At 33.8% G+C, this 23,245-nt stretch overlaps 1 protein-coding gene and 1 long non-coding RNA gene across 6 annotated transcripts in view; one reads left to right on the plus strand and one right to left on the minus strand.

The window, feature by feature from the left end:
* The first annotated feature begins 9,452 nt into the window (after window positions 1–9,452).
* LOC127839047 (uncharacterized) overlaps window positions 9,453–23,245 on the plus strand; it is a 30,009-nt gene continuing 16,216 nt past the window's right edge. The window contains exons 1-3 of the long non-coding RNA XR_008030126.1: window positions 9,453–9,608; window positions 9,874–10,334; window positions 10,529–10,660. This is a non-coding gene — a long non-coding RNA (uncharacterized LOC127839047). The remainder of the gene's footprint in view (window positions 9,609–9,873; window positions 10,335–10,528; window positions 10,661–23,245) is intronic.
* The window catches only part of LOC127839042 (prostaglandin G/H synthase 2-like), a 59,321-nt gene continuing 50,886 nt past the window's right edge, over window positions 14,811–23,245 (minus strand). For all 5 annotated transcript variants that reach the window (XM_052367195.1, XM_052367196.1, XM_052367194.1 and 2 more), the window contains 2 exons: window positions 21,974–22,118; window positions 14,811–20,656 (listed from right to left, as the gene is read on the minus strand). In XM_052367195.1, coding sequence (XP_052223155.1) covers window positions 20,301–20,656; window positions 21,974–22,118 — 501 coding nt within the window. In that variant the 3' untranslated portion in view covers window positions 14,811–20,300. The remainder of the gene's footprint in view (window positions 20,657–21,973; window positions 22,119–23,245) is intronic.

The raw sequence follows: 23,245 nt of genomic DNA on the forward strand, positions 1-23,245 counted from the left end.
ACTCCCCTGTCAGGCTGACAACAGCCTGCTTGGCGATAATAAATTAACCCTGCTGCTATAAATGGCCAAATATGAATCTGCTGCAACATGTTTCAGAGAGTTATCGACCAGTGTAATTAGCAGTTGTGCCAACTATTATTAGCCAATACAACATTTATTTTGATTTTTTTTATATGTATAAAACAGGTAAGCTTGAAATTTGTTAGTAAAATAATTGTATGTTCACCTTTCTTAGATTTTAAATTTGACATGTAACAAGCACCGAACATGTAATATGAAATGATTGAAATTAAAACTTATAGAAGTGATATGATTTTTAAAGATAGTTTTCTTTATTCTTTCAGATTGACAACCAAAATGACTTCATATTCCATCACTGAGGGAACTTAGAATAGTTTTTGACGAAAATGATTCAGAATATATTATCTTTGATGAGTTCAAAGCATTTCTAAAAAACAATAAGTGTGGAGATGAACTAGCAATTAAAAGTGGCAACATTTTCATTTGGTTGAAAGGAAAAGATCACAGTGTAAAAAGTATTAAAGGAAAACCTTCATTTAAACTGGAGAGCATAGTGCAATACTGTATGTCATATCGCGACACATATGTAGTGTGTAGACAGGTTACGAAGGAAATTAAGGGGATATTAGTTAAACAGTCAGAGGAAACCCCCATTACATCTACAAAAGAGATATACAAACATATAGCTTATGCTCTAATTTTCTATCTAAAGTCCTTTTGTCGGAACATAAAATTGAGGAAAGTTACATTACAACATTAAATTCATTTTACAAAAATGAGTTTACTGAAGAAAGCTGGAGGGAATATGTTTCTTTGAAATGCATTTTATGAGAGAAGGAGATTTTAAAATTGAAAGTGATACATATGCGACAACAATTATGAAAAAAACAAAATTCTTATCTGAAATGCAACAGGCGCACCAACTTGCCGGGACGATATTGGAGCAGGCAAGAAATGAAAGAAAAGTTTAACAACAGCTAAACAAAAGTTGAAAGACGTGGCAAACAGTGAAAAGACCTTTTATAACACATATTAACCCTTAAAGCGCTGGAGCTGAATTTTAAAGGCCTTTGCAAACAGTTGGATCCAGATGAGACGCCACAGAACGTGGCGTCTCATCTGGATCCAAACTGTTTGCTATTCTGATAGTATTCTTTGAAAAAAAATGAAGAAAATGCTAATTTTACAAATTCTGCAGACGACATTTTAGCAGACGACAAATTTCCCAGCATGCAAAGGGTTAAAAAAAATATTAATTGACATTAAGTAACCTGAAAATCAATAGGGGTCATCTGCCAGTCATGATCAATGTTCCTATGAAGTTTCATGATCTTAGGCGTAAGCATTCTTGAGTTATCATCCGGAAACCATTTTACTATTTCGAGTCACTGTGACCTTGGCCTTTGACCTAGTGACCTGAAAATCAATAGGGGTCATTTGCCGGTCATGATCAATGTACCTATGAAGTTTCATGGTCCTAGGGGTACACCCCTACCAAGTTACTCCCAGGACGGCTAGATTTTAGCCATCGGCTTATCAGCAGAACTAATTAGTTTAGCTGTTCTGTGGTCATAAAGCACACTCCCCTGTCAGGCTGACAACAGCCTGCTTGGCGATAATAAATTAACCCTGCTGCTATAAATGGCCAAATATGAATCTGCTGCAACATGTTTCAGAGAGTTATCGACCAGTGTAATTAGCAGTTGTGCCAACTATTATTAGCCAATACAACATTTATTTTGATTTTTTTTATATGTATAAAACAGGTAAGCTTGAAATTTGTTAGTAAAATAATTGTATGTTCACCTTTCTTAGATTTTAAATTTGACATGTAACAAGCACCGAACATGTAATATGAAATGATTGAAATTAAAACTTATAGAAGTGATATGATTTTTAAAGATAGTTTTCTTTATTCTTTCAGATTGACAACCAAAATGACTTCATATTCCATCACTGAGGGAACTTAGAATAGTTTTTGACGAAAATGATTCAGAATATATTATCTTTGATGAGTTCAAAGCATTTCTAAAAAACAATAAGTGTGGAGATGAACTAGCAATTAAAAGTGGCAACATTTTCATTTGGTTGAAAGGAAAAGATCACAGTGTAAAAAGTATTAAAGGAAAACCTTCATTTAAACTGGAGAGCATAGTGCAATACTGTATGTCATATCGCGACACATATGTAGTGTGTAGACAGGTTACGAAGGAAATTAAGGGGATATTAGTTAAACAGTCAGAGGAAACCCCCATTACATCTACAAAAGAGATATACAAACATATAGCTAATGCTCTAATTTTCTATCTAAAGTCCTTTTGTCGGAACATAAAATTGAGGAAAGTTACATTACAACATTAAATTCATTTTACAAAAATGAGTTTACTGAAGAAAGCTGGAGGGAATATGTTTCTTTGAAATGCATTTTATGAGAGAAGGAGATTTTAAAATTGAAAGTGATACATATGCGACAACAATTATGAAAAAAACAAAATTCTTATCTGAAATGCAACAGGCGCACCAACTTGCCGGGACGATATTGGAGCAGGCAAGAAATGAAATTTTGGAAAGAACAAAGCTACGGGAACATGCTGAAATAGGTGAACATGCTGAAATAGGTGAGCTAATATGTATCAGTGGAAAAAATACACACAGTCCTTCTATCATTGAGTCACAAGTGATGAATACAATGCCTGACCAGTGCTTTTTGAATGCAATTGTATTGTCTGATTGTACCAGTCACTGTACGCATAATAAGTCATTACATGTTTATGCAGACATTTCAGAAGGCAGCCAGTCTTCCATTCCTGGTATTAAGACTACTATATCATCATATGTAAAAACAAACCACAAGGAAACGGGTTCAGAATTTGTGTTCTTTTCTGGAACTATAAAAAAAGTATGAAGACTCTTCAGGGGAATACATGCGTTTTAAACTGCGAGATGATTTTCTGTCCGGAAGACGGCATGAATCTGTTTTGTATCATTGGAAATCATATGATTGTGACACAGATTCTATCTTTGCAGATACTAATGAAACGTGTCAATGTTGCTATGGTACACCTCAAACAAAGCCATTGTCTACAAAATCATTTAATGTGTTCTCGGATTGGTATATTGAAACTCCTCTTGTTTGCCAAATTCTGTTTGAAATATTCATCAACCAAAGGTCACTTAAAAGAGCAGAAGAGATCAAACAGTTCTTGAAAAAGAAATACACAAGTTTGTACATGCAATATGACAGTTTCTTGAATATTTTAAACAAAAGGTATTGTGAAATTCTTCAAGACAAAAGCACACAGGAACTGTCGAAGAATTATCATTCCCTGTCAGCAGTATTTAATTTGACGTCAGCAGGAGGGCTAACCAAAAGTTTAACAACAGCTAAACAAAAGTTGAAAGACGTGGCAAACAGTGAAAAGACCTTTTATAACACATATTAACCCTTAAAGCGCTGGAGCTGAATTTTAAAGGCCTTTGCAAACAGTTGGATCCAGATGAGACGCCACAGAACGTGGCGTCTCATCTGGATCCAAACTGTTTGCTATTCTGATAGTATTCTTTGAAAAAAAATGAAGAAAATGCTAATTTTACAAATTCTGCAGACGACATTTTAGCAGACGACAAAATTCCCAGCATGCAAAGGGTTAAAAAAAATATTAATTGACATATGAGACAAGCGCTGGTGAAAGCACAGAAAAGGTTTGTTTAAGAGACTGCGTCTTAGTCCTAATGATGAACAACTTACTTATTAGTAACATAGTTACCCGTTATGTATAGTATGTGAACATTTGTTATGTGAATTACAAAGGTAAAGTTGGTATTTGGTGTAAACATTAATGTTTTTTCCATGAAATTTCCTTGCTAGAAAAGTTTGGGTTACAATCATGACAGCACTAATGTCACAGTACGCAATTTAAGCTATTGTTGTAGTGGGTGTAAGAATGAATAATTCGAAGTTCCATTTCTATATATTTTATTTTCATTCTACTCAATTGTACTATGTCCTCATTACTTAATTTCTAATAAATTCTACTCGCTTTCACACAGCTTGTTCTTAACCTTCCTAAAACCTAACTTGCCCCTGGTTACACTAAATATAAATGTATACATGTATAAGCAGCTTATCATTCTATTATTATAAAAATTGACAAGAATTCTATAAAGTTTACGTGGCATACTATTTATGCTATTAATAGATGTACATTGAAAAAAATAAGTAATATTCAATTGTTTACTTCTGAATAATTTGATAATTATGTGTAATGGAAAATATCTGCATTATAATTTTATATAACATAATTATAATTATGCTCTGAGATCATTACATACTCTTCGCATATATATACTTTCCATAACATAGTTTAATTAACATTAATTAATATGTTGATCAATTCAATAATAAACTTTGTACAAGTTCTGATCTGTTCTTTATATTTTAATCCATCATTCAAATACAAGCACGATGCTCTTTATTAAAATGTGCTTAAGTTAATTAATATTAACTCTTTGATAACTATTAAAATGCACGCCCCTGTATTTTTCTACAATCAAAATAATTAATTATTAATTAAGTGTGTGAGCAATGTTTAACCCTCTGAATTATCAGCATTCTACACCAGCATCTTGTAATTAGATATGGCCAATAAATGTTATCAGCGCTTCACACCACTTTGATAATGACCCCTGAACAGTTAAATAGATTAGCCCTGATCTTGTTGAATCTTTGGAGAAAGGAGTAACCGAGTAGGACTGGGTAAGCATTATTGAGTTATCATCCGGAAACCATTTTACTATTTCGAGTCACTGTGACCTTGACCTTTGACCTAGTGACCTGAAAATCAATAGGGGTCATCTGCCAGTCATGATCAATGTACCCATGAAGTTTCATGATCCTAGGCCTAAGCTTTCTTGAGTTATCATCAGGAAACCATCTGGTGGACGGACCGACCGACCGACCGACGGACCGACCGACATGTTTAAAACAATACACTCCCTCTTCTTCGACCCTACTCGCACCCTCTGGATGAACAACCAAATACTCACCTCCATTTCTGTATCCATCATGTTATTCCAAAAATCTCAACAAATCCGCAAATAACTATTTTTACACTTAACACTAAAATATTCCCCGGGTGAAAAACAATAACGTAGGTTAAAGCGTGTTTTCCCCCAATAACATCAGCAATGTCATTAAGACCGGTTTTCTCACGACGCTCATCATTAAATGCCAATTATTATGTTTAGAATACATGAATAGAAAACAGTTCTCAAACATTACAACATGCCTTTACATTTTCAGTCCACATGGTTCAATAAGCAAAATGTTCTTCGTAGCTGTGCTTATTTTATGTTCTAGATTACCATTGTATCTACCATTTCGGTAGACTTCAAAATTCTATCGACAAAATATTGTCGGGGGATATACAACATGTTTTGGCGTTTGTCGTCCTAATTTGGATTCGAAATAGTTAGATATTTATACATTTTTTTATAAATTCATTCAAAAAAATAGAGAGCATATATTAAACATTCAAAATTATTTTAAATATATACAAATAGTTAATTATAACAAATAAACTAATTATACGTAACAAAGTATCAAAAAGTGTTTACAAGGGAAATAATATAAATCTCAGAAATTGATAACTCCCGCATTACCGCCCCTGAATACTCGCGCGCGCCTCCAAAACGGTACTGAAGAAAAAAACAGGGACATATATGTTTGTACACATCGTCGGATACCCACGACTAATTCATTCCGTTACTCTCCAGCATTCGATAAATGGAGAGTAGCGGAATGGGTCGAACGTGGGTATCCGACGATGGTTTGTATAGGTCCCTGAACAAAACAAGAAGGCGAAACGATTGTATCGAATATATTTGAAGATTTAAATAGTTTCTGTTATCGATCTGATAATCAAATAATAGTTCGTGTTTTTTTAAGATCAGTATATTACGTAATTACATGTAGTAGAAATAAGGTGGTTCATCTGCATTCATAATAAAACTCAGCTTGAACAGGGTCTTATTTGTAAAGGTCCCTGGCAAGAATAAGGTCTTGGTTGTCATTTAACATGTTATTTAAAGGCGACACGTGATATGTTATCTTAATTACGGTATCTACACTTGTGCAGACATGTGGTGTTACGGGCATACCCATAAACGCTTTTAAATCCACACTTTTGGACCTCGCCTCCCATTGAGCGGATTCGTTCGCTCCTTTATCGCTGATGTTTTTTTCAAGAATGTTATCTCACTGAAATTAATCATACGTAGTAAACGAAGCAAAATCACTTTTTTTCGTGTTTTTATTTTTTAATCGTAAATTAAGACTTTATTACGAAAATAAAATAAAGACATAAGTTTAGAAAATCTAGAGAACACAATTGGAACCATTCAAGTTTATTTAAGGCTCCATATTTTTCGTGTTGAACATGTTTATCGTGAATTTAGATGTTATTAATAAAATTTAATAAATACTGAAATCAGTTTAGAAAATATTGAGAACAGCTTAAAAAAGTTTTTTTTCAGACTATAAACTTTGATAGAGCTGGTAGCCCGCATTGTGTTCGCACCGGTCTTACTGACCATAAGGAAGTGACGTTACCATCGTTGTATAGAATGGGTAGCCCGATGTTGTGATGGGGCTTATTATTTCCCTTGTAAACTATTTTGGATACTATATTACGTATACTTATTTTATTTGTTATAATAAAGTTTTTGTATATATTTAAAAATAATTTTAAATGTATAATATATGCTCTGCATTTTTGTTTATGAATTTATAAAAATTATATGAATATTAAACCAACTTTTCTTAATTACCGCCGGCATTCGCCAAATCTATTTGTCCGACATTATTGTCACAAAACAAATATAATTTTGAAGTCTACAAATGGGTAGATAGACTCAAACAGAAAGAAACACCGATACGAAGAATATTTTATAAATTGAAATATGTTGACTGCAAATATAAAAGCAATCGAATTAGTTTGATATTTATACAATTTTTTATAAATTCATTAAAAAAAATAGAGAGCATATATTAAACATTCAAAATTATATTAAATATATACAAATAGTTAATTATAACAAATAAACTAATTATACGTAACATAGTATCAAAAAGTGTTTACAATGGAAATAATATAAATCTCAGAAATTGATAACTCCCGCATTACCGCCCCTGAATACTCGCGCGCGCCTCCAAAACGGTACTGAAGAAAAAAAACAAGGACATATATGTTTGTATAGGTCCCTGAACAAAACAAGAAGGCGAAACGATTGTATCGAATATATTTGAAGATTTAAATAGTTTCTGTTATCGATCTGATAATCAAATACTAGTTCGTGTTTTTTTAAGATCAGTATATTACGTAATTGCATGTAGTAGAAATAAGGTGGTTCATCTGCATTCATAATAAAACTCAGCTTGAACAGGGTCTTATTTGTAAAGGTCCCTGGCAAGAATAAGGTCTTGATTGTCATTTAATATGTTATTTAAAGGCGACACGTGATATGTTATCTTAATTACGGTATCTGCACTTGTGCAGACATGTGGTGTCACGGGCATACCCATAAGCGCTTTTAAATCCACACTTTTGGACCTCGCCTCCCATTGAGCGGATTCGTTCGCTCCTTTATCGCTGATGTTTTTTTCAAGAATGTTATCTCACTGAAATTAATCATACGTAGTAAACGAAGCAAAATCACTTTTTTCGTGTTTTTATTTTTTAATCGTAAATTAAGACTTTATTACGAAAATAAAATAAAGACATAAGTTTAGAAAATCTAGAGAACACAATTGGAACCATTCAAGTTTATTTAAGGCTCCATATTTTTCGTGTTGAACATGTTTATCGTGAATTTAGATGTTATTAATAAAATTTAATAAATACTGAAATCAGTTTAGAAAATATTGAGAACAGCTTAAAAAAGTTGTTTTCAGACTATAAACTTTGATAGAGCTGGTAGCCCGCATTGTGTTCGCACCGGTCTTACTGACCATAACGAAGTGACGTTACCATCTATGTATAGAATGAGTAGCCCGATGGTGTGATGGGGCTTATTATTTCCCTTGTAAACTATTTTGGATACTATATTACGTATACTTATTTTATTTGTTATAATAAAGTTTTTGTATATATTTAGAAATAATTTTAAATTTATAATATATGCTCTGCATTTTTGTTTATGAATTTATAAAAATTATATGAATATTAAACCAACTTTTCTTAATTACCGCCGGCATTCGCCAAATCTATTTGTCCGACATTATTGTCACAAAACAAATATAATTTTGAAGTCTACGAATGGGTAGATAAATTCAAACTGAAAGAAACACCGATACGAAGAATATTTTGTTTATTGAAATATGTTGACTGCAAATTTAAAGGCATTGTATAATTAAATAAAAAGCTATGAGAACTGTTTTCTATTCTACATTTTATATTAAAATTTAATATACTTGTAGAAGTCGTAGATCTAAAGTGATAAAACAAACATAGTGTTTAAACAGTTTGCATAACTTGATATATTAAGTATAAATTATATAAATACGGATTAAACAATCAAATAATAAATGGCATATCAACGGCTCTATCTTATAACAGAATTATATTTTTTTTTTAAACAAGTTGAATCCACTGCTTTCAATTATATATTTACATAGTAATGTTCAATATTCATTGATATAATCGTTACTGCGGAAAAATGCAAAAACATCAAGTAATTAATAACGATTTTAATACCTACATCGATTATCGCACCGGATGATAAATTGTAATAGTTATAGGGAATTATAAGTTTAATTATCATGTTTACAAGCACGTCAAATGTGTTTAAACCAATCGTAAAATAAATCCTAACTAATAAATGAGCGTATAAATACCGGTTGACCATTTGGAAATGTGTGAATGTAAATCTATGCATTTGACAAACCTGACAAACTTCATTTATGGCGCCTTTGTCTGTATGATGTATTTATTTGGCATACAAAGACATAAACTATGCAATATGAGGATTTATTAATAAATAAACCACCAATACCCCATAGGTAATTGGTTTGCAAAATGGATATTGCTTTGAAGCGGAGACTATAAAATTAGGTCGTTTATCTGTTCAAATATATATTTAAAACATGTCTGTATGAAGTTTCCTTTCATAATTATTGTATCCAACAATGCCAGGTGCGGTGTACGTGTTCTGTTCGTCTGAGTAGTCATCAAAGGGTGCCAGACGATTCGCCCCGACGCACTATCGCCCAATGCTGAAATTACCGACTCGCCCCGATGCATTTTTCGATCCGCCCCGTCCGCTATTTCTTATCGCCCCCGATCCCTATCAGATCGCCCCATTATCAATGTATGTGTGTTTAGGTGTCCTTTAAGCGTTCATAAACAAAATAAAATTACATATCGTAGGATTACCGTAAGTCGACCATGACCTAATTTCGACCACTTTGTTTACATTAAGAACGCGGCCATTTGGATGACGTCACACGCAAGCGCTCCGAGTATTTCGATGAAGTGACATAACTACGCTTATAAACAAAAACAAATAAAAACAAAATGAGGAAAAAACAGGTAAAATTGCATTTCAAAATAAAAATTTAACTAAAATTACACAAATTTAACTACATCCCATACATTTTATTGGTCCTATTTATTAAAATCCCACAAAAATTGAAATGTAAAGCAGACGATCTTAACATAACACTTTCATTGACAGCGCTTCATATCGGAAAATAGTAGTAGTAAATCGTAGTAAATTTAAGGCAAAGCTTTTTTTATTAAATTGGTTTTCAGACCTCTTCTTAATGGTGATTTTTTTTACTTGTTTTCTTTTCAGGCTTATCTCAAACAATTTTGTAAAATGGGCACAGTGTGACAATAGAGCCTGCAACCAGTGGGTACACCTGTCATTTTGTACAGAAATTAAAGTCATTAGAAGAGGTGCAACATTTATGTGCCCATGCTGTGCTAAAGAAGAGTGAAAATTGTTCTTAAGAAAAGTGAAAGAAACATGTTCAATTGTATTTATAAAATATTGAAAACATATTTAAGTTACATTTTCTGTTTTAGTTCTTGTTAAAATTGTTCAAAGAAGCGAAGTTTAAAGTTAAGTTGGCCTAATCCATTACCACTAGAGTGCTGTCCCTTTCCCGGATGTGACGTATCGACTTAAGGTAAACAACGCGCGGAGTAAATGTTCTTGTAGTGTGTATGAAACTATCGGCTTTGCGTAGTAAAACATGCTGTAAATAATCATTTTTGACATTGATTTAACGGGAATTAAATAAATCTCTGAAGGTAAATAGTATATTGCTGCATTTTGTTGCCTAAATTCAGAAATTCTTTTACTTGTTTCCTTAACCGGTCGACTTACGGTAATTGGAGGATATACATTTTAAGATTCATTTAGAACAAATCTTTGTCTTTGGACACAAGCAGACAATTACCAGTAGAAAAAAAAGATTTACGATAATCTTTTTTTGTACTTTAAGATTGTCAAGGACCCGTTTGCCCAGCTATTTATGGTACATGCGTTCCTGTGCAGCGCTGAAGAAACCAGTGTCAAGCAGGTCCCTCGTGTGATCGTCCTAACGACGAGGAGAATGACCAAAGGCTATGCCCTGGTAAGTTGGGTATCGTATCTCCCAGATCACTTGGCGAAAAAATCTCGAGGTTGCTTTATATTAAAATTTCATATTTTAGTCAATTTTAGTAAATTGCCACATGAACTCATTCAGCCCTGGTGACGCCTATTCCAAACATTGTGTTTACCCATCAATGTATCATATTTAAAATTCCTTCTGATCAATTGCGGGCATTCAAAACTATTCTCAACCTGATGACAAGAACTCCGGCAGTAACAACGATGGTTGCGGACGTGCAATCTGGTCCGGTTTCCGGCAGTTCCGGTAAGGGTTTTTATTTGGGAAAGCTTATCGGGCTCGGTACTAACGACATACATGTAATCTCTATATAATTAGTGCCATATTATTATAACGTGTATCACTGAAATGTGTCCCCGGACTGTCAAGGACGCACACGGACAACGCCTGTTCCTGGACCATATACGGCAGCTACACGGACCATCCCGGATTATTCCGGATGCTGTCCCGGATCGTCACGGATCAACACGGCAGTTTTGAACTTCCAAAAACTGCCGTGTTGGCCTCCTGCAATTGTATAAATCTGGATAACTCTTATCCAGCGGATAACTTTTGGTTATCTTCAATTTTATGATAAGATAACCAAAAGTTATCCGCTGGATAAGAAGTATCCAGATTTATACTTTGGGCTACTGGGAGCAACAAGGATATATACCCGGACGTTCCAGGACCAACGATCGAGGATCGACACGGAGCTACACGGCGGCTACACGGTTCGCATGCCGCATTGTGTCGAATATGATACGTATTGTCACGGCATATATGTGGTATATGAGGCTTGAGACAAACATTGGCCTACAATTCATGCGAGGTTGATTTACATTGTTTCCTTGATAAAGGATTTCTGCATATATAAAATAGTGATCAAATAAATATAGGATCTGGCACGATCAAATAAAATTTAATATATACTGAAATAAGTTTAGAAAATATTGAGAACAGCCTAAAAAAAGTTTTTTTCAGACTATAAACTTTGATAGAGCTGGTAGCCCGCATTGTGTTCGCACCGGTCTTACTGACCAAAACGAAGTGACGTTACCATCTATGTATAGAATGGGTAGCCCGATGTTGTGATGGGGCTTATTATTTCCCTTGTAAACTATTTTGGATACTATGTTACGTATAATTATTTTATTTGTTATAATTAACTATTTGTATATATTTAAAAATAATTTTAATTGTATAATATATGCTCTGCATTTTTATTTATGAATTTATAAAAAATTTTTATATAAATCTTAAACCAACTTTTTGAATTACCGCCGACATTCGTCAAATCTATTTGTCCCGACATTATTGTCACAAAACAAATATAATTTTGAAGTCTACCGAATGGGTAGATAAAGTAGTAAACTAAAACGGAAAGAATCACCGATACGAAGAATATTTTGTTTTTTGAAATATGTGGACTGCAAATTTAAAGGCATTGTATAATTAAATAAAAAGCTATGAGAACTGTTTTCTATTCTACATTTTATATTAAAATTTAAGATACTTGTAGAAGTCGTAGATCTAAAGTGATAAAAGAAACATAGTGTTTAAACATTTTGCATAACTTGATATATTAAGTATAAATTATATAAATACTGATTAAACAATCAAATAATAAATGGCTCTATCTTATAACAGAAAATTATAAAAACAAGTTAAATCCACTGCTTTCAATTATATATGTACATAGTAATGTTCAATATTCATTGATTTAATCGTTACTGGGGAAAATGCAAAAACATCAAGTGCATGTAATTAATAACGATTTTAATACCTACATCGATTATCGCACCGGATGGTAAATTGTAATAGTTATAGGGAATTATAAGTTTAATTATCATGTTTACAAACACGACAAATTTATTTTAACCAATCATATAATAAATCCTAACTAATAAATGAGCGTATAAATACCGGTTGACCATTTGGAAATGTGTGAATGTAGATCTATGCATTTGACAAACCTGACAAACTTCATTTATGGCGCCTTTGTCTGTATGATGTATTTATTTGGCATACAAAGACATAAACTATGCAATCTGAGGATTTATTAATAAATAAACCACCAATACCCCATAGGTAATTGCAAAGACCTATAGATTTATCTATAGGTCTTTGGTAATTGGTTTGCAAAATGGATATTGCTTTGAAGCGGAGACTATAAAATTAGGTCGTTTATCTGTTCAAATATACATTTAAAACATGTCTGTATGAAGTTTCCTTTCATAATTATTGTATCCAACAATGCCAGGTGCGAAGTACGTGTTCTGTTCGTCTGAGTAGTCATTAAAGGGTGCCAGACGATTCGCCCCGACGCACTATCGCCCAATGCTGAAATTACCTACTCGTTCGAGGCATTTTTCGATCCGCCCCGCCCGCTATTTCTTATCGCCCCCGATCCCTATCAGATCGCCCCATTATCAATGTATGTGTGTTTAGGTGTCCATTTAGCGTTCATAAACAAAATAAAATTACATATACATTTTAAGATTCATTTAGAACAAATCTTTGTCTTTGGGCACAAGCAGACAATTACCAGTAGAAAAAAAAAGATTTACGATAATCGTTTTCTGTACTCAAGATTGTCAAGGACCCGTTTGCCAAGCTATTTACGGTACATGCGTTCCTGTGCAGCGCTGAAGAAACCAGTGTCATGCAGGTCCCTCGTGTGATCGTCCTAACGACGAGGAGGATGACCAAAGGCTATGCTCTGGTAAGTTGGGTATCGTATCGCCCAGATCGCTTGGCGAAAAAATCTCGAGGTTGCTTAATATTAAAATTTCATATTTTAGTCAATTTTAGTAAATTGCCACATGAACTCATTCAGCCCTGGTGACGCCTATTCCAAAGATTGTATTTACCCATCAATGTATCATATTTAAAATTCCTTCTGATCAATTGCGGGAATTCAAAACTATTCTCAACCTGATGACAAGAACTCCGGCAGTAACAACGATGGTTGCGGACGTGCAATCCGGTCCGGTTTCCGGCAGTTCCGGTTGGGGTTTTTATTTGGGAAAGCTTATCGGGTTCGGTACTAACGACATACATGTATATAATCTCTATATAATTGGTGCCATATTATTATAACGTGTATCACTGAAATGTGTCCCCGGACTGTCAAGGACGCACACGGACAACGCCTGTTCCTGGACCATATACGGCAGCTACACGGAGGTTGATTTACATTGTTTCCTTGATAGAGGATTTCTATGGGAGTTCGTGGGAATGGATGTTGATATTTTTTATTTAATTGTGTTATTGAGTTCGGAAATGTTTGATGAGTTTTTTGTGCTTTTGAATTTGGTACGACTGGATCTTGATATCATCACTCGATGAGATTTATTGCTTTCCGTGTTGTATTGTCCCCTCTAATGCGGAAACTTCAAATAAAGCAATTTCAATAAGCGGGGGTATTAGTCCGTTATTGAGTCACTCTGTCGGTCGGTAACGTAAATGACATCATTGCGATATATAAATTTTGTGTTTACATTTAAAATGTGTATACGAAAGTTCATTTCGACGAGGTAAAATTATTTATGAACCAGGTAAAGAAAGATAAAAACAATAAAATACACAAAATTAGAGTTCTTTTTATTCCAAACATTTGTTTAAGGGAGGTTATTTGAATTATGTTGTACTGTTAATAATCAATAATCCACCTAATCCAAAAAATATCCTCTATATAAAATGGAATTACCACACTTGTTAATATATTATAAAACGTACATTAATGCATTTTTTTCATACAAATAAATATATTTGGTTTATTGTTTAACTTTTGTGAGTGGTATAAAATAGTGATCAAATAAATATAGGATCTGGCACGAGTACCATATTTTATTAAACGAGTTAAGGAATTTTTGTTAGTAAGCGACCCTCTGGCGAGCTTACTAACGAATTTCCTGGACGAGTTTAATAAAATATGGTATGATATCACAACGAGTGTCAGATCTTTTTATCACATGCTTTTAGATAAGCAAATTATATAAATATTTACGCAAACATAATGATAAATCCCGAATGTTTCTACATTTCGTGACGTCATTTGACGTTGCAACGTCATTTCAGCAAAATAACAAAATGCGATTGGTGAATAAACGAAAACTAAGCCAATGAAAACGCTTAAAAAGTATATTACACATCATTCTATACATAGATGGTGACGTCACTACGTTATTGTCAGTAAGACCGGTGTGTACACAATGTTTTACACATGTGTAAGATAAAAATATATGTTATGGTTATAAAACAGGGTATGGCATGTGACAAAAAATATTACTTTTGATTGTGTTGGATTGTTCAACCTTATAGTTGAGCATTCACTTACATTTTTTAAATGAATTTTTATGTGTTTGAAGCTTGACCTTATTGTTTTTAAAAGCATTTGTGCCTTTGGTTTGAAGGATGGGTTTGTTATTGTGAAATTACGCATTTAAATTAATTATTAACTATTTTGAGTGTCAATGTTATTTGTCTGTTGTATAATTTTCTATTGCACCTGATCAAAAACATTTAATGTTTCGAGCAAAAAAATTCCATATAGGTAGCTATTGGGAAGCATTTTAATTGATAGAGTAATAGAGTAATAATTGTGAAGAATATCTATGACAGAATTTATAAGTTATTAAGAACTAATTGTTTTTTCTTGCACCAACTAGCTAAGAGCTTATTATAGCAGTCGCAATGGAAGGCTTCCCCTTGCAAAAAAGCCAAATTGTTATTGTTTGTCATAATTCTTCTCATTTTGGCTTTTTTGTATTTAGCAAAAAAAAAGTTGTAATAAAATGGGTCAATATGCAGCTGTAAGCTTGTTTGGAACATTTGTAGAGGAAGCCTGTACAACAGTCAAGTGTATTTGCGTGCTTGTGCATCACGTGTGATGTCGGTCATTCTACCTTGTTCAAGGTCACACTTGAATTCAAAGGTCAATTTACAACAGCTAGAATGGACTGTAGTTTTGTCATTCATCTTAAACGACTTGCCATAAATGAGGAGACAGCATTTGGTGTTTAACAGGCATCTTCATACCTTAAAGGTCATTATGCAAAATTAAAGGGGAGATAAAAAGGAAGGAATTAACATAATAATATGACGTTTTGTTGTATGGTTTATTCTCATTTAATGCATTAATATCAATAACCAGTACATCTGAATTAAAACCAAAAAAAAAGGATATCATCCACATGATAAAATTGAGCCGCGTTCTGAGAAAACTGGACTTAATGCATGTGCATAAAGTGTCATCCCAGATTAGCCTGTGCAGTCCGCACAGGCTAATCGGGGATGACACTTTCCCCTTTTATGGTATTTTTAGTTTCAAGCAAGTCCCTCCTTACCGAAAATCAAGTTTAGGCAAAAAGTGTCGTCCCTGATAGGGACGACATTTTAGCACATGCATTATGCCCCGTTTTCTCAGAACGCGACTCATATGATGGCCCTGGAGTGCTCACCTGAGTTCAAATTCAAACCAAGTCAGAGAAATTACCTGATGATCCTATACTTTCATCCAAGTTGAACCAGACTCACATGTGGCCTTGATATGGTGAGAAATTCTGACAATGTCTCGTCAAGATAAAGTCTTTAATGTGGCTTTTAGGGTTGTAATTTGTTTTAACTGCTGAACTATTTTTTTGACAAGTGTAACCCAATATGAACCTAGCTAAGATATTGTCAAGATAAACAGTCTGATGTAGTTTCATCAAATTTTAATCATTCATTTGATGTATATAGGGGAAAGAACGTTTAACTAAGATTTGATTTCGTGACCTTGTTTAGTTGACATGTGGCAATGATTTGACCACGCTCTAGATATTGTCAATAAACATTCTTACAAAGTGCCAACCAGAAAAGTATGTCTTTTTAGAGTATTAACCCTTTGCATGCTGGGAAATTTGTCATCTGCTAAATTGTCGTCTGCTGAATTTCTAAAATTAGCATTTTCTTTGATTTTTTTTCAAAGAATACTATCAGAATAGCAAACAGTTTGGATCCTGATGAGACGCCACATTCTGTGGCTTCTCATCTGGATCCAAACTGTTTGCAAAGGCCTTTAAAATTCGGTTCCAGCACTGAAAGGGTTAACGCTCTAATAGTTGACGTTATAAACCGCAGGAAACTGGACATAAAATCACAAATGCTCACCTTGATCATTTTGTGCTCACATGAGCTTAACGATATACTTGGTACAAACCATAGTTATCTATCAAAGTTTCTACCATGGAAATTCTAGCTATTGAAGTCAGAAATGTTTTGTGTTCTGAGAAAACTGGGAATAATGCATGTGTGTAAATTGTCGTACCTGATTAGCTTGTGCAGTCTGCACAGGCCAATCGGGGACGACACTTTCCGCCTAAATTGGATTTTTGCTAAGAAGAGACTTCATTTAAACGAAAAATGTCATAAAAGCGGAAAGTGTTGTCCTTAATTAGCCTGTGCGGACTGCACAGGCTAATCTGGGACAACACTTTAAGCACATGCATTATGCCCAGTTTTCTCAGAACACGACTCAAATGTTTTAACAAACTTTCCTAGGATGCCCATAAATGAGTATTGCACAAGACTTAAAAGAATCACTCTTGAAATGAGTTTGACGTAATGAACAAAAAAAGGTAAATAAGTTAATAAATTATATTGAAACATTCACATGGTCTTCATTGAAGTTAATTTAAAAATTATGCAAATGAAAAATGAAATGAAAAATAACTAAACTTCTTGAATGTATTTAATTATTTAATGTCGTGTTAATGACAAGTTACATCGACCTTCATTGATTTGTCTTTAAAATAAGTATATCATGCCATAAAAATGATGAAGGACATGAGAAATAAACAATGCATGAAATTGATATTAAATGTTGTCAGTAAGCATTATACGCTAAAAATGCAAAGATCAGAAAAGTGTAGCCCTCTATTCATGAACACTAATATTTGTGTTTGAATTATATGTAAACAATATGTTAATCATGAATGCCATATATATAAATAAACAGTAAAACATACAATAAGACACAACTTTTTGAAAATATACTCATTTGTTATGCGTAAACAGAGATTGACAGAACTATGAAAATTATTAAACAATTGACATTAAAATACTTCCATGAGTGAAGTTCAAAAATATGCAACATATCTGAATCATATCTTAAACTAATTATTTACAAAAATATATGTCTTTTTATTATTTTAACTGTTCAATGTTATTTCCTTTGCCATAAATGTGGCCATGGACTATCCCTAAAAGTTTGAAAGTTTATTACAAATTATATAATTTATATTTATATAAGAAATAACTTGACACAAGTGTTTACATGATTGCACTTTTAAAACATTCCACATAGATATTGAACAAAAACAAAAAACAATATATCACTTTACCCATTAAGTAACCAAACCAAATGGATTTGCCATCGTGCTGTATTTATAAATGAATAACCCCCAAAAATGGATCAGCTGTATTATCCATTTCTAAACAAATAAATGAATAATTGTATTCAAGGTGTAAAAACTTAAAAAACAAAATACATGTAGTATATTACTTAGAATACAATTTAGAGCTGGTTAACGTTAAACAAAACCATCCGGTACAAAACACTACTAGAATATCAAAAATACAAAAAAAGGATTTTATAGATTGCTTATTGCAGGTGTTTAAAAAAAAAAAATACCAAAAAAAAAACAACACATTTTAACCATGTTCTCTCCCAATAATTTAGATTAATATGATTCTTCTAATTGGTTTCTGTACACACACACACACATATATACATAAAATTGGGAGAATCATAACAATTAAATAAATCCTAACAATATAAAAGAAAGTAAACAAAAATCACAGATAAATACACAACCTCCATAATAATCACATATTAAATAACATAATAGATTCAAAATGGTCACATCATAAAACATTTAGCAATGTACTTGAGATAAAAACATACTTTGGAATAGTGAGAGTATTTACTTCAAAAATAAAACAAGAGGGCCAAGATGGCCCTAGTTCGCTCACCTGAGAGGAGTCGGTTCATTCAATCTTTACCAAATGTCAAACTTGACCTAGATATTGTCCAGACAAACATCCTGGTCAAGTTTCATCATTATTTCATCTGCGAGTCATGATCAATGTACCATGAAGTTTCATGATCCTAGGCGTAAGCATTCTTGAGTTATCATCCGGAAACCAGTTTACTATTTCGGGTCATTGTGACCTTGACCTTTGACCTAGTGACCTGAAAATCAATAGGAGTCATCTGCGAGTCATGATCAATGTACCTATGAAGTTTCATGATCCTTGGCATAAGCGCTCTTGAGTTATCATCCGGAAACCATCTGGTGGACAGACGGACCAACATGAGCAAAACAATATACCCCCTCTTCTTCGAAAGTGGGAGGGCATAATGAGAAAACTGCCCCCCTCCCAGCAGCTATGTTATTCAACTGACCGGAACCATTTTTGAACTCAACTCTCGTATCAAGGAAACAAATGTTCTGAGCAAGTTTCATGAAAATTGGGCCAAAAATGTGACTTCTACTGTGTTCACATGTTTTCAGTATATACATATAGAGAAAAATGCCCCGCCCACTGGCGGTCATGTTTTTCACCGATCCCGACCATTTTCAAACTCGTCTGAGATATCAATAAAACCAATGTTTTGACCAACTTTGATGATGATTGGGCAAAAATTGTGCTTTTAGTGTGTTTACAAGGTTTCTCTATAGCCAAATAGAAAAAACTGCCACTATAAACATATTGAGAAAAATGCCCCGCCCACTGGCAGCCATGTTTTTTCACCGATCTCGACCATTTTCAAACTCGTCCGAGACATCAATTGAACCAATGTTTTGACCAACTTTCATGATGATTGGGCAAAAATTGTGACTTCTAGAGTGTTTACAAGGTTTCTCTATAGCCAAATAAGGAAAACTGCCCCGCCCACGGATCTGAAACAACTTTTGAACTCAACCAAGATATCATTAAGACAAACATTTTGACAAAGTTACATGAAGCCAAATAAGGAAAACTGCCCCGCCCACGTATCTGAAACAACTTTTGAACTCAACCAAGATATCATTAAGACAAACATTTTGACAAAGTTACATGAAGATTGGGCATGAAATGTGACTTCTACAGTGTTAACAAGGTTTTTCTTTTTTTTGACCTAGTGACCTAGTTTTTGACCCGGCACAACCCAGTTTTGAACTCGGCCGAGATTTCATTGGGACAAAGATTCTGACCAAGTTTCATGAAGATGGGACAAGAAATGTGGCCTCTAGAGTGCTTACAAGCAAATGTTAACGGACTGACGGACATACAAAGGACAAAGACCGGTCACAAAAGCTCACCTGAGCAATCAGGTGAGCTAAAAATTCAAAGATATGGATTCAAAACAAAAATATGTTTGACAAAATTACTAAAAATGAAAATGATGACAAAAATAGTGATAAACACATATTTACGTTTTTTACCAAAATCTTTTGTTCGATATTTATTGTAAAGGTCAATTTTAATTGCAAGTGTTTACTTATGTACGAAGCGCTAAAATCCAATAAATAAATTGAAACACTTAAGAATGTCTAGTCTTTCCTACAAATATTTTTTTTTTTAAATAATGCTACAATTCTGTGTTACCTGTTAGGTCTGTGTCAACAACCTCACTGGGAACTTTAAATGCGATTGTTGGGCAATCAGACTCGCCAAGATTTTGGCAAAACAGTTTTTCTAATGTCGCTGTTTTCACGATATCAAACCCCACCTCACCCCCAAACGTTGATGGTCTCCAATACTGTCTTGAACATATAGGGGCCGACAACAGCCCCTTAACTGAAAAAGGTCCCCCAAGCTCAATAACTGTAGAACCGAACATTGCCTTTGGACGTGTTTTCTCCACGACGATTCCGACGTAAAACTCCACGGCTTCGATATCTCCCCCGTACAGCTCTGACAGTTGCAATGCAACCTCCTCATCTCCTATAAAGCAAAGAAAATATTTATGAAAATTAGCACAAAATGTCTTGAGCATACACATACATGTACCAACATACTGGTAATATATTCATTGTATAGTTCTTCTTGTAAGCTTTGAGCTTTTATGTTGGAAGTTAGATAACTGGTATAATATAGCATATATGCTTCTTTTGACCCATTTTCCAACAGAGCTGCTCATACTAACTAATACAGTTGATTTTTATACTGCAATTAAGAATTTCCTATTACAATAAAGTATTTCATATACTGTTATCAATCATTTTATATTGCGAATGAGATTTTTATACAGCAATTGCAAATTAAAGTCATAGAATTTCAGAACAAATTCCTCAAGCAAGTAAGGCATCAAACTAAGTTGAACATTCTTTACAAGCTCAAGAGCAATTTTACTAGCCTGAATATTATTTAAATTTATTTGTTCTGAAAATTAGATTAGATTAAATGTTGTACAATTTATTTATTCCCCTGCATACCATAAAAGCATCTGAACTGAGTGCAATTGATGCATTCCCTTACCCATGTCCAAACATTCATGACTAAAATAAGCTCAAAATGTCAGGTCAGTCAAATCTATTTAGATGTGCGCATACCCAGATAAAGTAAGAAATGTCTCCACTTACAGACAGTCAACAGACAGACATTTTTTTTTAAATGTTTAAAAACTACAAACACCTGCAGAAATACTGAAAACGGAAGTGTTTGATATGATGTGGTTTTTACAAGCATTTTGGACAAGTAATTTACAAGTTTTTTATCGAAAATTGACGTAGGTGTTTGATGTCAAGCTAATGCTTATGTTGACATCTCTAATAGATGTTTTAATTCTTCTAAATTATTTTTCCCACTGACAAGAATTTGCCGTTGGGCAGTGGATATGTGTCCGCCTATTGACTGGGAGGTCATGGGTTGGATCCTCATTGTAGGAACATTCTTCAGATCTCCCTCTAAGACAACTAGTACTGGTTTTATCCAGGAAATGGACTCAAGAGCACTTAAATAAGCTTAGGTTTTTTATGCAATCTGGCTTAACCCTTTACCACTTAGATCCCTATTTTAATGTGTGTTTTGTAGTCCCTTAGAAAGCGTAAATTTAATTACAGTTCATTCTTACTAGATTTAAGTTGTGAAGGCTTCATTTCCAACCAGAAAATATAAATAAGCAGCAAACAGCATTAAACCTGAACCGACTGTGACATACTCGCAGGCTGTTCTGGTTTTATGCTGTTTGCACATAGCCATATTCACTTTGCCTCTGAGTGGGAAAGGATTAAATAAAAAGGTTTCATAAACAACACTGACCAGTGAGATCCTCGAAGGTCTTGTAGGGTGGCAGACTGAAGCGCTTCCTGTACTGGTTAAACGACTGGTAGCGCAGCGTACGCCCATGCTCTATAGTCTCTTTGGCAACGTGCAGGGTGTACTGGTTGTGATTATGATGAGTAAACTGAAAAAGTATTTTCATAGTTATATATGATAATAATATATGATAATATATACTAACCTCACCCTGGGAAAATGGGGTTTAATGCATGTGTGTAAAGTGTCATCACAGATTAGCGCGGATGTCTAGTAGGCAGACTAACCTGGGACGACACTTTACGCCTAAATTGGGTTTCGTTTAGAGGAGACTTCCTTAAAACCAAAAATTCCATAAAATTGTAAAGTGTAGTCACTGATAAGCCTGTATATACGGACCGCACAGGCTTATTCGGGACAACACTTTACACATCTGTTCTGCCCAGTTTTTCCAGGAGCAGCTCATATAATAGTAATACTATACATTATGACTAGAGCCTAGGACTTAGATCGTTTCACATGGGTTATGTTGTATTCTGAACTGTTGCTTTCAGAGTTGCTGGCAATTAGAATGATTTTAACAAGTAAACTGAATAAATGGGCTGTGCTCTGTGAAAAAAGGGGTTTATGCATGTGCGTAAAGTGTCTTCCTAGATTAGCCTGTGCTGTCCGCTTTGGCTAATCAGGGAAGACACTTTACACTTTTATGATATTTTCTGTTTAAAAAGAAAGTCTCTTAGCAAAAATCCAGTTTAGGCGGAAGGTGTTGTCCCTGATTAGCCTGTGTGGACTGCGCAGGTTAATCTCGGACAATACTTTTGGCACATGCATTATACCCCTTTTTCACAGAGCATGGCCCAAATATATTTGAATTACAACGATATTATTGTCAAGTAATTATATTTCATGATTTGAAAAGATGAGGCATATGTACAGTTTTTAGTTCAGTACCTAAAACCATATATATTCATCATTACGTTTCACATTTTGCATGCAATTTTGACAGTTTAAAGTGAAATACAATGTATTAACAAAGATAAAAAATAAGCTTAAGACTTCAGAAAATAGAAAAAAACTTTCTTACAGAGTATTTTTTTAAATTAGTTTTCATTATGAAAAATATGTTCACTTTAATTTTTATTATAGTCATGAGATTATCCCACCACCTGTGATTTAACAATATAAATAATGTATAAGCTGTGAGAAATAAAGGGCAAAACTAGTATAACAAACATGAAAAATGTAAAAGTACAACAATTTTACCATAAATAATTG

This window comes from Dreissena polymorpha, chromosome 7 (assembly GCF_020536995.1).
Source record: "Dreissena polymorpha isolate Duluth1 chromosome 7, UMN_Dpol_1.0, whole genome shotgun sequence".
Classification (NCBI taxonomy): domain Eukaryota; kingdom Metazoa; phylum Mollusca; class Bivalvia; order Myida; family Dreissenidae; genus Dreissena; species Dreissena polymorpha.